General features: G+C 39.2%; 1 protein-coding gene across 1 annotated transcript; it reads left to right on the forward strand.

Annotated features, from left to right (window-relative positions):
• The first annotated feature begins 1 nt into the window (after window position 1).
• ip6k1 (inositol hexakisphosphate kinase 1) lies at window positions 2-15,222 on the forward strand. Its single transcript, XM_079242361.1, has 8 exons — window positions 2-136; window positions 2,218-2,360; window positions 2,595-2,721; window positions 6,205-6,445; window positions 7,462-7,643; window positions 9,492-9,667; window positions 10,154-10,387; window positions 12,634-15,222. The coding sequence occupies exons 2-8, from the start codon at window positions 2,247-2,249 to the stop codon at window positions 13,150-13,152; spliced, it is 1,593 nt and encodes a 530-aa protein (XP_079098487.1). The 5' UTR covers window positions 2-136; window positions 2,218-2,246; the 3' UTR covers window positions 13,153-15,222.
• Window positions 15,223-16,425: the final 1,203 nt, after the last annotated feature.

Consider the following 16,425-nt stretch of genomic DNA (forward strand, 5'->3'; position numbering starts at 1 on the left):
ACTCTCATTGGAAGCTTTGCAAGGTGGTTTTTCGGTCTGGCGCCGCCTCCCCCCGGGGCCGGCGTGCGCTCCCAGCAGCCCGTGGTGCCCTGTGCCCCCCCCTCCCCGTCACTGCACACCAGAGCCCATGCCCAGGGTAAGACCAGGAACATGCCCCGTGTTAAAGTTGTGACAGTCCTGGAGTACGACAACTAAAGGTTATTATGGCGTCTTTCATCCAGACCACAGCAGGGAAGGTTTTCTTTTGTCACTGGTTTCAATCTGTTAAAAATCTGGAAACACAAAGACATCATAGCAGTAGTAATGGTTTTAAAGAAATGTTACTTGCAAAGGACTTAAAGATAAATATTTGTAAGGGTTTAAATAAACTGAATCATTTCCGACCAATAGAATTCAAAAGCGAGTCAGGTCTTGTGTGGAGCCTCAAAAAAAGGATACATGCCACAACATGAAAAGACAATTAATTTTAGAAGGACTGTCTAATTTTGGCAAAAGTCATGTAATTGTGATGACTAAAAAAAAGCATCTATGTACATTCAGACAGTTTCAGATATGAGGTCAGCTGAGGTGGCATTGGGAAAAGGAGACCGTCTTTCTTATATAAGTTCATCATGTAAATCAGATATTTGAATGTATCTATTGTATTGTCATGGCAACCACAAACACCATTTGATTTAAAAATGTGTTTGTTATCAACTTAAGAAATTATTAAGCAAAAAGTTGTTGTTGCTTTTTTTTTCTTGTTTTGTGACCTCTAGTTCAAGTCCATGTCAGCGTGTCTGTAAACACATTGAGTCAGCCTTTCAGAATCAGCTGAGAGACGACAGCGGCACTGGTTAGAAACACAAGTTATGTTAAACTTTCTGTGTCTGCACAGATGAGGGAGTCTTTTTCATCTTTTCTTACCCCATCAATAGCAGATTAGCTTCCACTTCCTGGTTCTGCTTCTGTTGAAGACATGATTCGCAGTGAAGGCGTGTCAGCCTTCGCTTGAAAAACTATTTTTGATTTGACTGAGAATCATCTCGGCAGGGGTTCCTAGAGTCCTATTGGGCCACGATGTATCCCTGTTTCAACACACCTGCTTCCATTGGTTGAATCCAATCCAGTCAATGAAGTTCTCCACAATGACTGATTAGCTTGAGTCAGGTGTGTTGAAACAGGGTTGCCTGGAAAACCTGCAGGACTGGAGCTGGGTATCTCTGATCTAAGGGGTTCAGTACACTGAGCACAAAAAGCGGGTGTTAAACATCTGATATTTAATTTTGCTGTAGTATTCTTCCCAATCCATTTTATTTATATGTCAAATTTTAAAAGAAAATCTTCACTTCAATCTTCACTTCAAAAAATCATCAAAAGACTTAAGAAACAAAGTCTGTGATTTTTTAATTCCAAAAAACTCTTTAGACTTTAACCTCATGTTCTTGCCCTCGCTTGTTTGTCATAATTCAGCTATGCTGTGCTGTCCAGTTGTGCTTCATAAAGAAAAAATGTTGCTGTTGCTGAAGGGGAATTGAGTCATCAAAATGGCAGGATTTTTAATCACAAACATAATTTCTGGAAAGTTTTAATAGTCACAGTAAATTAGAAATGGGCTAATTGTTTTATTCTTATTTTATTGTTCTTATTGTTTTATTCTTTATTTTGACCCTATTTCTTACAGTTTAAGCCGTGTGTTTTCCTCATGGGGATCTTCCACATCAGGAGCTATGCCTGCAGGGTCATTGCCATGGAGATTTCCCTGTTCGGGGTGGTTGGTGGGGTCCTGCACTGCAGCCTTGGCTGTGGTCTGGACTCTGGCCTGCCCTGACCTGGGCGGTTCCCATGATGACACCCTGTGTGGCTTCAGGTGTGGGTGGATCCCCCAAGACGTTGTTTCCTCAGTTATATTTGTATCCTCAGATTTTTATCTCCAGTTATGTTTTTATATTAATGTTTCAGTTTAAGAGAAAAACTAGAAGCCAGAGTTTTTGTGCATTTGTGCAAAGAGCAGTAAGTATTGTATATGTAAGCGTGACTGTATTTTGTGTGGGCAAAAGAGAGTGTGATCAGGTGTGTCATTAAGCTTTGATCTTTTATACTCAAGTGTGTGAAGGTTTTATATATAATCAAAAAAATATTGTTATGTAAAGATCTTACACTCCTTTTGGATGAAAAGTGCTTTATAAATAAAGTTCGATTTGGTAATGTGAATGCATTTTTTTTTCTCCATGGCAGGAGGAGGTGCGGTGCGTCCGCCAGGAGCCATGTGCCTCCCTCACACCAACAACATGGACAGCAAGTTACAGGGGGGACAGGGGGGAGGGGCTTCACTTAGATCACGGGGAGGAGGCGTTCCTCTGGAGCCTTTCATACACCAGGTGTGTGTGAGTAGCTATGCTGATCAACATTTACAAGTTGTTTTAAAAAGAAAAAAAAAAAACCTATATGTGCTAAATAACAAAGAACATGTACTCAGAAAATAAAACACCTGGAATACAGAGAGAAATGGGAAGCTCATGACTTCCCTTTTTTTTTTTTAAACTGTAGTTTCACTGTTTAAATCCATTGTTTTGCCCATTAGCTCTTTCATGTGTGTGTTTGCATGGTTGTAGGTGGGGGGCCACACCAGTATGATGCGGTATGATGACCACACAGTATGTAAGCCTCTGATCAGCAGAGAGCAGCGCTTCTACGAGTCTCTGCCTCCCGAGATGAAGGAGTTCACTCCAGAGTATAAAGGTCAGTTCCACCTCACTGACGTCTGGTATCAGAAGCTGGAACTAGTAAACTTTTCATGCTAGCTTTTTGTGTCAGACATGCTCCTACAGCTCTATTACACTCCATTACACAAGGTGCATGATGCTTTCAGCTACTTAATCCACTTAAACTGTACAAATATATTAATCAACAATGAATGCCCTAAGACAGGAATGGGAAACTCTGGTCCTTGACCACTTCAGTCCTGCAAGTGTTTCACTGCTGCCACACGCCTGACACATGTCAGATTTATTTAGCAGACTTGTGCAGAGCTTGACAACAAACTGCATAAATCTGCTGATTAGCCACTGATGTGAGTCAGGTGTGTTGCAGCAGGGAAACTCTCAACACTTGCAGGACTGAAGCACTCGAGGGCCCGAGTTGCCTATACCTTCCGTAAGAGCATGTATAATGTTTAAAGGTTCTGAAGATCATTGTTCATCTGCATCATACACAGATCTCTACAGTAAACAAAGATGTGTTTTCGTGTTCTTAAAAAAATTTAAGTAGTTATAAATATTTTTTTAAAAAACACACACCAAGGCACACAACATGCTGACTAAGACCTGAAACTTACTCCAGTGAAATAAGACTGCTATGTTTTTAATTTACCGCAGATAAAAGTCACAGATTAAATCTAAAAGCTGCATTTATGGCTCAGTACAAGACTTTTTGGACGCTATCCTGCTGCTTTTTTTAAGCTTGGTCTTAGCAGTTAGTTCCACTTAAAGATGAGGAAGCGGACGTCCAAATAATATATCCTTTACTTTCCAACGTCAGTTCTAGTTTGGCTGCCCTCTTGGTAACACACATGCTGAAGTGTTGCTACTATCTCGGAACAGTGGGATCATCATGTTTGGCCGTTCCTTCAGCTTCAAATTGCCACAAATTTCCTGAACATACTCGTTAATTAAACCTGCTTCCTTTCACCTTAATGAACGCACATTCAGACTCCTGTATGTCTGTCAACAGCTGTCCTATTATAACCCATTCATCTCAGATATCATGCAACATTACAAGTTAATTTACTAAATTCAGTTTTTGTGTATACGTGTACATGATGCCAGTGGCTTTAATGCATTTAAACACATCATTATTTATGTCTTCATACGTTATGTGGCTGACGGACGAAGTGAAGACCGAGCAAACCGATGTTAGACTGCTCTGCTTAGGAAGTGCCAAAAGATTTTCTTTGTTTGTCCTCTCTTTTAAAACCTTTAAAAATATGAGGAGGACCTGGAAGTGGATTCATTTTGGCTTTGGTTACCCAGTAAATCAAGTACAGCTCCAAATAGTGCCCTGTGTGCAGCAGAGGATGAAGAGGCAGAACGATAAAAGAGAAGGAAGTACAGATGTTTAATGGAAGCAAAGTGCTGTATCTGCTCTTCATCACCAGCTACATGCTGTAACTATTGTGACTGTCTTTGCTGTAGTAACAGACCCAAACAGATGTAGACAGCCAGCACACACATTTCTGATCCTTTCCAGAGTGCACTTGGAGAAATCATTTATGACAGATGGAGCTGAATAATGGTTGTGTAGCGATAAGATTTTCTTCTTGTATCGTCTCAATGAACCATTAAACAGCCTGATGGTCTGAAACAGAAACATCAGTTTCAGTCTAGGCTGGTCCTGGCAGGAAAACTGTTAATAGATCAGCTGTGACTGACTATATGTGCAATGGTGCCGTCAGACCCTAGACCAGAGCCTGGACCAGCGAGCGTTAGCTACTTTAGATCCATTAAACTGACATGGTATTCAACTACAAACACTAAACTGATCGAAACTTAGGAGGCTCTTTTTGGTGCTACTCCATAAAAACAGATAAAAGAAAGCTGCAAATCTGGAAAAAAAAAAAAAAAGGAATAAAGCCCATTTTATTCTGCACAGAATCTCCAAAAGTCTCACTGGTTGAGTTCAGGAGGAGGGGAACCAGTTGCTTCTCACAGATGCCAATCAGTAGTCACAAGGCAGACAAGAAAGCTATTACAGGAGCTTTAAAATATCAGAGAAAAGTTTCCCAAAGTGGACAACAGGACACTTTTTACACGGCCCAAATATAGTATTGAACTTCACGATGGCTCCTGATTGATCTTTCAGGGAAGGGAAGGGAGGTGGATGAGTGCTGAGTGACCATCAATAGCTTTTACTTGAGGCAGCTGTTCAAACTTTTCACATTATGGAAAGAAAAATGACTTCTTGTCATTATGGTAACTGTGTGATGTTGTTGTGTTATGGAGGCATTAAAGGGCCTAGCATTGAGATGAAAATGAATTCCCTAAAGGGACAATAATGTATACTGTATCACGTTGTATCGTTGCTATAGTTGTCTTATCATATTTGAGTCCAAAGTGTTTATACCCGTAAATGCCATAGTGACGTGTGCGAGTTGGATACATGTAAGCTGAAACAAAACACATTCTTGTATACTGGTCTAATGGAGAAATAAACAAATAGATAGCCTGAATATATTCAGTTATTGACATTTGAATCTGCATGATTAGTGAGATGAGAGACTAATTACAATGTAAAATATACATTTTTCATGTCAAACTATTGCAGACAGTTGTTTGTCTTAATATTTCTATCACAGTAGGCTTCTTTAGAAGAGTGATAGTGGTCATATTCTTTGTAGGTCTGTATTGTCACCAGTCCTTCCTGCTGGTGACAACAGTTCTCCATAAGGAGTCTATATTTAACCCTGGATCTTTGCCCACTAGCATTGTCCAGCTGATTAAATACCGCCAGACAGACAGCTGCCCAGGAACATATTTCTGAACCTGTCAAGGTTGTTTTATCCACATAATGTTTGACATTATCAGATGAAATTTGTCCTTGTTTGGCTGTTTTTGGAGGTGGAGGTTTTCTGTAAGTAAGAACACTTTCCAGTCAGTTCTTCTTAGTTTGGATCACATTTAATGTTGCCTACATTTTTGTTTTGGATAATGGAAATGGCTGCGTCAAAACAAATGTTACTTTTTGGCTTGATGTTTGGGTCTTATTCCCCATTTGTGAGGAAACAGACAACAGAATTAGGTTTGGACAAACAAGGAGGATGTCCAGTGTCTGAGTGAGCAGGGATGGTGTGCTCTGCTGTTTATGAGTTTAAAAACAGCAGCTTAATGTCTGGATAAATCATTGTAAGACATTGTTGTTAAAACTATATAGTTTCTGAATCACATTTCAAGATGATTCAGTACATCAGTGATGGTAAAAAACCAAGACTGGATGTGTTTAATGTTGATCCAGGATAAGATAATGTAGCAGAGTGGATATCCTATCACACACCTGGGAGGTTGTTACATGCAATTTCTGCAAGACTTGTTGATTGTTTACAAAACATTAATCTCAACAATAAAGCAGTTCTTCCTTTGTTGAGTTGCAAAACATGTTAAGAGTATGTTTTTTTTTTTTGTTGTTTTTTTTTTTTAATGATCACGTCTCTAATTTGTTCTGTCCTGCCAGGTGTTGTGCTGGTGTGTTTTGAAGGAGACTCTGACGGCTACATCAACCTGGTGGCGTACCCCTACGTGGAGAGCAACATGGAGGGAGGGACTGCAGATCATGAGGAACGTGACCCCCCAGACAGAGAACAGCCGAGGAGGAAGCACTCCCGCCGTAGCATTCATCGGTCCTCCTCTTCCTCTGAACACAAGGAGGAGCGGGCGGAACGGAGGGAGGCACATGATACAGACACTTCTGACAAGTAAGGGATATAAAAGGGAAAACAATCAACTTTTATCAGTTGGCAGAAAACTAATTATATCTTTTTGTAATATTTTTTTTTTTAGATAATTTGTCAATGAAAGTGTCTACATACTGTTTTATTACTGGTTGTCATTTATAAATAATTTTATGCAATATTATATCGGCGTAAATACTAAATAATATATTTGTATTGCTATGTCCGATAGGTTACTGAAAAAACAATTACTGTTAAAAATAATAATTATATTAGTAGCTTGTTAGATCTGTTTCTTTAACAGCCACAAGAAAATGAAGTCCATTTTCCTTTTTAATTGTTGGGAAATTTATTGGGCACTGAATCAGTATAGGATCACTTTTGTTCCTTTTTTTTTTTTTTTTTTTTTAAATATTTGTGGTCTTAAAAAAAGTGAACATTTTCTGTGACAAGCTTAGCAGAACATGACATAAAAGGTAACAAGTGTAGTTCATGTTAAGTGCAGAAATAAATCGAGCATATGCAAAGTGGCATTTTTATTCTTTAGGATGAATCCAGGCTGAAAGAGACTTCACAGATAGACCGCCGGTCAAATATAAACTTTTCAATCTACAACAGATGCTGCACTTAATCCTTTATTGGGCAAATGACCATATTGGATTACTTCATCAGACATACAAAATGCCTTTGCATGGCAGTCCGTGAAATCATGAAGCACGCAAAGTTCTGCACTCTAATCATAAAGATTCGGCTGCATCCCAGATACCCCACTGAGATCAGTCTTCAGTAAATGTTGATAAAGAAAATTGCTGTAAGTACTGACAACTAGCTAATGTATAACTACTGTGATTTTAGAAAAAAAATCCAAGATTTAACATCTTGTAATTTACTTCAATGTTGACACTTCAATGACACTTTTTCAGATGGTAGAAAATTTAGATTTCCAAGTATTTCAATGAGTGCCCCATAAAGGGTTAATGCAGAGGATCACAAGCGGTATTTTCAAAGCATTAATGGTCTTTTCGACTCTTACGTTGCAGTCTTGGAGAACTAAAGAGTCCTCGGCTTGACCCAAAGATCCACTCGGATGTTCCCTTCCAGATGCTGGACTGGAATAGCGGTCTGACTTCAGAGAAGATCAGCCACAATCCCTGGAGCCTCCGCTGCCACAAACAGCAGCTTAGCCGCATGAGGTCCGAATCCAAGGACCGCAAACTCTTCAGTATCCTTCCTCAGCCAATCACAATGCACAAAATTCAGCTTTTTTTAATATGAGGAAAACAGCTTAAACAGCTGCTGACTTTCATTTTTATTTCATTTGATTCCCCGAATACATTAGGCTCTGTTGTCAAGTTGTCCAAGTAAACAGTGATTTTAAAAGCAAAAATAACCATAAATAACCAGAACGTTTCATAGGTAAAAACTGTAATATATAGACATGTTTTACAGGGTCGAGTGAAGCCGGCTCAAATGGTATTCCTCACATGAAGCCAGCCACAGCTCATATCTCCGGCTGATGGTTTTACCAGTGAAGCACCTGTTTAATCATGGAGTGGAGTATTTATCTGTACAATACAAGCTACTGAATGCAGAAATGAGTGAAATTGTACAGAGGAGGCAGGGAATCAAGAGGAGGCTTGGTGGCGTTTGAGGCTATCAGGTTAAAGTTCATGTTTGATCTGCAGCTTCAAAGAGAGCAGCCTACAGCTGCTGGAAAACACAGCTGAGAGGAGTGTATGAGCAACACGCACTCTGCCCTTTACATAGCCCATTTGTTTTCACGCCACAAGCTTGAAGGTTTTTTTTTTTATTACTGTACTGATGCTCGGTGCGCTCGGAATGATTGGCTTCCAGTTTTGTAATATTTGCAGCTTATTTTTCTTTGTCATGAATTGTGGAATTTGGCGGCAAGGAGGTGGGACCCTAAAGCAGGACTTACACACTGGAGGTGGATGGAGGTAGAATGAAGGTTTCATTAAACAAAACTCACAACTGCAGATTAGATGAGCCTACTAACACAATGGAAAACTTAGGAACTGACAACTAACACACAATGAACTGGCAGTGAATTAAGGAAAACCTGGAGCAGACGGACTGTTGACAAAGCTGTTGACAGCTGTGATGATTGATGACTGGAAGCAGAGGACAGAAAGTAAAGCCAGCTGAATACACAAAGAGAAAAACTATACAAAATAAAACAGGAAACAAGACAGAACTAAAAATAGACAAAAGACTAAAAACTATGAAATCACAGTTGTTTATTGTCATTGAACCAGTGTCCCGGCACAACACCAAAACTTCCAGTATAACCCGTCCAAACAGGCAGACTTGAGCGAAATATATTTTGGTGTCACATTTAAAAAAAAAAAAAGGTAGAAACACTGGGACAGGGTTACTCATTCCAGTCCTACAAGATCCACAATGCAGCAGGTTTTCTGTGTTCCTGCTTCTGCAACTGTGTGAAGCAGCTGCTGTCTTTACTCATTTATTACTGCATTTAGTCCCTTGTTCTGTTCAGACGACCAAACAGATGCTTCACTGCTAATACCATCCAAATGGCCATGACATGCTTATTTCCATCCGGGAATCCTGGTAGAAAGAGTTTCAGAAACAAATGAAATAGGAAAAAATAAAAAAGTAACAAAGGAAAAACAGCAAAAGAAACAATATATTAAGCTGTATAGATGTAATATTTAATTAAATTATGTTAATAGTGAAAGTGAAACGATCTTTGTGATCAATCATTTCTTTCAACTCTGATCGATTCCTTAATGTGCAAAATGACTAAATTTTATCATTGGCAAACAATACTGAATCTATTCATTTCATTAAAATAATGATACTTTTTTTTTAAAAACTGAAAACTTTACAACAAAATTCTTAGATTTTGCGGTTCTGTATACTGGCATGTGCACTATATTTATTCCTTCAATTTAGTTTAAGTTGAGTTAATGTTTCTTTGCACTTACTAATTGAACTATATTGAAAAGAATTAAAAATACATAGAATCTGAAAACAACTTCAACAGGTGCTGGGATCGCTTGCTCCTTAACCGCTGCATTTTAACCAGAATTCCTGTTGTTGGAGAACGTTGTTCACCACTTCTCATACCCCTGCATCCTGGACCTGAAGATGGGCACCAGGCAGCATGGAGATGACGCCTCTGAGGAGAAAGCAGCCAGACAAATGAAGAAATGTGAACAGAGCACTTCAGCAACGCTGGGAGTCAGAGTGTGTGGCATGCAGGTAGAATGACAAGACGCGCTGCTGCGTTTTGGTGAGGCAGTCGCATAGACTCTTTTATCGTTCGTACCAAACTGAATGCCGCGCTTCACCAAGCTAAAGTAGGTTGAATCACACTGTAAGAGCAGTGTGTGTTTTGAAAAATGTTAAAGCATTGGCTTGTTGTTCAATTTGTATGGTTTTTTTTTGTCCCTGTTTTGTTTCTGGATAGATTATAGATCTCATAACGCATTAAAAAAACATGCAGCCTCATATCAGCAGCGCTACTGCTAGCACAACCTTCAGTGCTGCCCATTTTCCAGAATATATTTCTACTTCCTCTACTGTTACAGCAACAAAGGACTTGATGACAGCTATTGCTCTGACATTCGGGATTTTGCTTAAATAAAATGTTGGTGTTCAGCGTTAATGTATAATTTTCTAATTAGGAAAAGTTGTGCATTTGTTATAAAATTGGATTTTTGAGGTGCTATCTGCTTGTCTCTGCAGGTGTACCAGCTAAACACCGGTCACTACCTCTGCAGGAACAAGTACTACGGCCGTGGCCTGTCGATAGAAGGCTTTCGCCAGGCCCTCTACCAGTACCTGCACAACGGAAAGGGCCTGAGGCAGGACCTCTTAGAGCCAATTTTGAATAAGCTTCGCAGCCTGAAGGCAGTGCTAGAGAAGCAGGCGTCTTATCGCTTCTACTCATCCTCACTGCTCATCATCTATGAGGGAAAGGTGAGTCTGGGTTTAACATGCTTGTATTGTTGTCAGAGGAAATTTTTGTATTTGATGACGTGTTGCTGAGTTAGTCAGATGGGTGAGAAGCATCAAACAGATGATATCTTGAACATTAATAATTATAACAACAGTTAAAATCCTTGATTTTATACAAAATCATGCCTTAACTTAAAGTTGCCCATGTGATGTGATAAAAGCTGTCTCAGCAAGTATCAAACACAATTGATCATCCATTTATTAAATCTGTTTTAGCCATATAAGGGTTGTGTGGACATAAGAAGACCTTTCTTGGAAATAGATTCAACTAAATCTGCAAGTCAAATCATCTATTCTGTCTTTTTATGGAAAAAGTGACTTGTTTTATTTGCTTCTACGCAGAGCATATATTGCTACTACTCAAATTAATACTGTACAAACCCGTCTTAACTACTTTATTTTGCCTGTGAATAAACACATGGATGCATCTCACTGAAGCATGAAGTCACATGAATCATCTTTGCATTGTAGAAACCGCCTGTGGAAACCAGGAAATCACACAGATAGTCTATTATAGTTTATGTACACATCTATGTGTAGATGTGGTGTGGTAGATTTCTAAAGTTTTCAGAATTTCCACTTGTTGAAATTTGAAGGCAATATAAACCATATTATAGAAGCAACTCAATAACTGTTTTAATGGAGCCAAATATAGCGATTGCAATGAGTTTGAAAGCTCTATTGGAAATAAAAATGATCCATGTATACACCTTGTTCTGGAGGAAAAATATCAAACTGAAAGGATTTTTGTTCGTTTTCACAGGAGTATAAGATTTCTTTTCCCAAATCGATCATGGTATCATGTAAACACTGAATCACACAGTTGTCAGGTAACGTTCTTAAAGCGCACGGTCAGACTAGACGTATATGTGCAACGATTAACGTTCCCTCACTTGAGAAGAGGGCGGTGAACAAACAAATTCATTGGACAGCAGCATAAAGTTTTTTTTTTTATTTCACATTCTGTCTCTATGCCAGGGATCCTCAATCCTGGTCCTAGAGGGCCAATGTCCTGCAGGTTTTCCAAGTATCCTTTCTGTAACATACCTGACTCAGACAGGCTCTCCGCATGTCTGCTAAATACACATTGATTTGTGTCAGGTGTGTTGAAGCAGGGACACTTAAAAAGCCTTAAGAACATCAGACCTTGAGGACCAGGATTGAGGATACCCGCTTGCAGGAGGAGCACACGACTATCAAGTTGTTGAATGAAAGTACTGCAAAAATCACAAAAGCTGTGACGATCAGTTTGTAGACCTGTAAATGTAGTGATGTAAACATCTCTCTGCACGTCAGGCAGGACCATTCTGCTTAAATGTTACCACATATATACATCAGATTGAAATGGATTATTTCCAATGTAAACAGCAGCCTTGAAATCTTAAATCGGGACGAATCCAAACTGAATGGTGTAAAAGTCTCCATGTAAACATGGCGAATGTTTTTAATCACAAATGTTTCTTTAAAGTCTTTAAAATCAGTGGAAGAGTTCAGTGGATGGATGATGTATTATGTTACAGTGTTCATATGAAATGCAGGGATTTTCATAAGTCATCCCAGTTCAGCAGGTAAATCTTTTTAAAGATTTTAAAGCTCCTTTAGAAGACCTAATAAAGCTCTCAAATGATTCTTTATATTGTATTACATGGTGCTTCTATTTTAGCCATATAGAACACAAATAAATGATCTGTGAATGAACTTTCTTTGATTCAGTGTTTTCAGAAAATCTTTCAAACTGAAAACTGGACACAGAAAAACAACAAACAAATCAAATGAATATAGGCCAAAGTCTAAACTTTAGATAAAGAGGCAAATATTTTTACCTTATAAGTTGTGCACTCAATTTTTCAGTCTCCAATATCACTGAGCCTGCAGCTAGTCTACACTTGCCGTCTTGCAAGTGTCTGCCCTCTTGCTTCTTTCACTCGATGATGTGAGCCTGATGTCAAAACTTTTACAGAACAGCCAAAGAAAGAAACTCACCAAAAAGATCAGTAGGCTGAAGCAAAGCTGCAGAATCAGCTGCTACATCACTACATAGAAACTGTGTTATGATGCTAAATAACAGTTCGCTGTGAACACAAAGTTCATTACAACTTAGAATATGAATTTCTGCCAGGATGTCTTCAGGTTTTAAAGCTGAAATATTTTTCATTTTAAGTTTGAGTTGTTCTGTTCTTATATTTTGTATTTGGTGGCGTCTGCAGGAACCTGAGGGCCCTTCAGTCCTCACCTCGGGACAGCATGCAACCTGGCAGCAGAAGATTCCTGGAGCCACCATAGAGTCCAGTTGTGTTCCAGGACCCAATGCCCCCCCTCCATCAGATGTTCCCTGTGAAACGGACGCTATCCAGAACCCCGATCCATTGTCACTGTCATCTCAGGGACCTGGACATGTGGCCCCACCTCTGCCCTCCCCTCACCCGTCCACGCAAACCCTGCTCATCAAATCAGATTGCCGCTCCTTTGTCCCCCGCCCCCCCTCACCTCACGCACATCCAGACTCCTCCTCCTTTTCCTCAGCTCCCAGTTTAATTTCCCCTCCCGCTCCGCTGGGGAAAGAGCCTCCCCTGGTGGATGTTCGTATGATCGACTTCGCTCACTCCACCTATAAGGGTTTCCGTGGTGACACAGCAGTACATGATGGGCCAGATCGGGGCTACGTGTTCGGACTGGAAAGCCTGGTCAATATTCTGGAGAGCCTTCGAGATGACAACCTGCCATAGCTCAGATCGCACTAACACACACGTACACACGTACACTCACATTTACACTCACACACTTGTGAGTTAGTTCAGGTTGAACCAGTGGCTCAGGTTGTGCCACAGTACTCTCAAACAAACTGAAACACTGATACACCTCAGCTGTAAATAAGGAACAGGGTTCATCAGGACATCACCATGGCAACATGGGCATTCTACAGTCAAGAAGTTACTAGAGCAGCAGCAGCTAGGAGGTGAGACTGTGGAGCCAAGATGGCTACAAATTACAAGGATGCAAAGATGATAAGGAGAACATCTGCATCAAAAAAAAAACAAAAAAACACAGAGTTTGGATTTCTATTATTCTTTTGAGGACCTGATTGACATCTTACATTCCCTAAACTTAACAATCACAATTTTATGTCTAGCCACAAACCCTTACCATGTTCTGGTAACATTTAAACTGCTGGGAAATTACACAACGCGTTGCAAAGCCACCTGAGCTTTCATGGCATATTTTTCCGCTGATAGATGTAATATCCATTGCCGTATTGTTACCAGAAAAGATATTAACGTTTCATCTCCTGTCAGCTGAGGTAAAACCACATTTGACTGATTTCATTTTCTGTAAGAAGTTTTGAAAACAAATAGAAGAAACACCTTTTAACACAAGGATGTCTCTCTGCGATGTAAAATACAAGAGGACAAGTCAGATCGTGAAAGAAAGGAAGTCATTTGTAGGCTGTAATTATCAAGGCATATAAATATCTTCACAGCTGTTTTCAAATTTCCTAATTTAAAAACTTATCTGCCACATGTTGGATTTTGAAACTCAGACAGCAAGGTAACAATAACAGACATTTGAAGGACATCCTAACTCCCCAAAATGTAAAACTCAAATTGGTTCTCACAAGTATAGATAGATGCACACACATCTTGGGAGCAGTTGTTGGTTGAGCTGTTTGACAGCACTGTGCGACAAAAAGTCCTCTCTGACTGACCTTTCATCTGAATCCCAGGGACTGCCACTGAAGTTAACCAATGCTCACTTTACCTATTGCCTTCACACTCCATGATCCCTGTGCCCACCTCCTCCTCACTCCGATGTCTCTACCAAAACCAAACCTGGACAGGTGAATGGACTCTTTTAGTATTGGAGCAAAAATGCAGTCAGAAACAAATCCAAGCATGTGTTAAAGCAATAGATGGTGAAGAGACACGGGGACTACTTCCTTTTACCGTTCAAAGCGCAGCATCGTCCACAGGAAAGGAAGGCGGCGATGAAGTGCAGCAGAAAAGATCCATGTAAATGTATAAAGAGAATATAGATACTTTTTTAAACAATGTTTGTCCATTTTGGTAATCGATTCTAAAACAATTAGTAGTCAGTGTCCTGTGACATCATCTTCTGGTTTATTGTGTAATATTGGAAGCATAAGTGGCACTTTCCCAAATCTGGCATGGTGGTACTCAGATGTTTATTTTTATTATTGTCGGCAAATCTCATGAAAAGTTCAAAAAGGGCACAAACAGTTATTATTATGCTAGCAAGCTCAATTTTTGTATTTGCTGTTGCAAATACTAGAACAGTAAACGTGCACTTACCTGGAGCTAAAGTACTTAAAGGAGCTGTTGTTAACAGAAAAAAACTACAGGGCCCAGCTGCTTCAGAAAGTTTCTGTACTACAAACCAAAAGATTTTATTATTTCTCCTGGAGCTTTAGTAGCTTTTACTTTATTTGTCATTTAAATGCTTTAAGTGTTTATCATTTATTTTGTAAGTACAAAATAACAAATACGAACCACTGAATGGGCCTCAAATTAGCCTTTTTTTTTCTTTAGATTAGACGATGGCATTGTGATGATGCAGGAAAAGAAAAAAAACGGATCAAAAGATCCAGAAACAGGAACTTGTTGGACCTTTCCGTTAGGGTTGTGTTGTTTGTTTTGAATGTTTTGTCTTCTCATGGGATTTGTTAACAGACTAAAAAAAAAAAAAGAAAGAAAGAAGAAGAAGAAAGATTAAAAGGGTTGTGCCACCTTTATTTGTCAGGGTGGAAAGATATGGCAGAATAATAAATCTATTTCTATGAATGATATTTTTCTGATATAATACATATTATTGTGATAATAATAACTGATGATAAAGAAGAATGTGTGCAAAAATCACAAAATTTTTGCAGACACACACACACACACATATATATATATATATATATATATATATATATATATATATATATATATATATATATATATATATATATATATATATATATATATATATATATATATATAATATCCTGTAGCTGTCAGCAGTGGCAACAGTGCCTCACTTGCTCTCATGTGATTGGCTAACGCTGTCTAGACAGAACCAATCAGATTTGTCCATTTATGCTTCCTTTATAAATGACCTGAGGCTGGCCTTGATGCAGCGCTGCCCCCTGCTGGACAGCAACAGTAACTCAACCCCAGGAGCTGGAATAAAAGAGCTCAGATAATATTTTATTTTTGGTTTCACAAGGTAATAATTTATTTTTTCTATTGTACCGTAACCAACAAGTACGGGTAAATGTTTTGTTTTTTACGTGTTTCCCCTCTAAATGTATAAAATGTAAAGAAATTAAGAGACATTATGTGTGAAACGTTGGGAGTATAATGAGCAGTATTGTAAGAGCTTACTCAGGTTTTCAGTCCAGACTTCAGTCCACTAACTAAGCACTTCTGCCTGATGTGAAACTGTTGCTCTGGTGGGAAGCTCTGTTCAACATGTGTGTGTGGGTGAGGGTATTAGAAAAGATGTAGACGGCATCTTGAGTCTTGTTTGTTTCACTTCACATCTGTCTAATTGGTGAAGAAGTGCATGCACATTAAGGTCCTCCCGCCATGTCAAGCGTCCTTGTTTCAGCTCTCACAAAGTCTCGAGCTGCAGTTGTGATGTGACCTCTGAGATCGTCATGGATATTAGCCTCAGTGATTGATGGGTGTTGTTTAGCAGCATTTTTCTGCATCTGACATCATCCTGACTGTTTGTTAAAACAGTAAAAGTAAGTGAGATTAAATCTTTCAGAAGCTTTTGCCTTGTGTTGTGATTCCCATCTGGACAATTAGAATTCATAAACGAGCTTGGAGACTTCTTACAGCTGAAACCTGTGGATCCTATGAAGGTGTTTAGTTTCAACATAGTGCCACAGAGTTCAAAGATGTCTCTGATCGAAATAATGATATTTTTGGCCAAAAGGCCTCTATGTGGAATAAAAAGACATTAAAGTTTGAAAGACCTGGCTGCAAGGCAGC

Source organism: Telmatherina bonti (genome assembly GCF_933228915.1).
Source record: "Telmatherina bonti genome assembly, chromosome: 6".
In the NCBI taxonomy this organism is placed as follows: Eukaryota; Metazoa; Chordata; class Actinopteri; order Atheriniformes; family Telmatherinidae; genus Telmatherina; species Telmatherina bonti.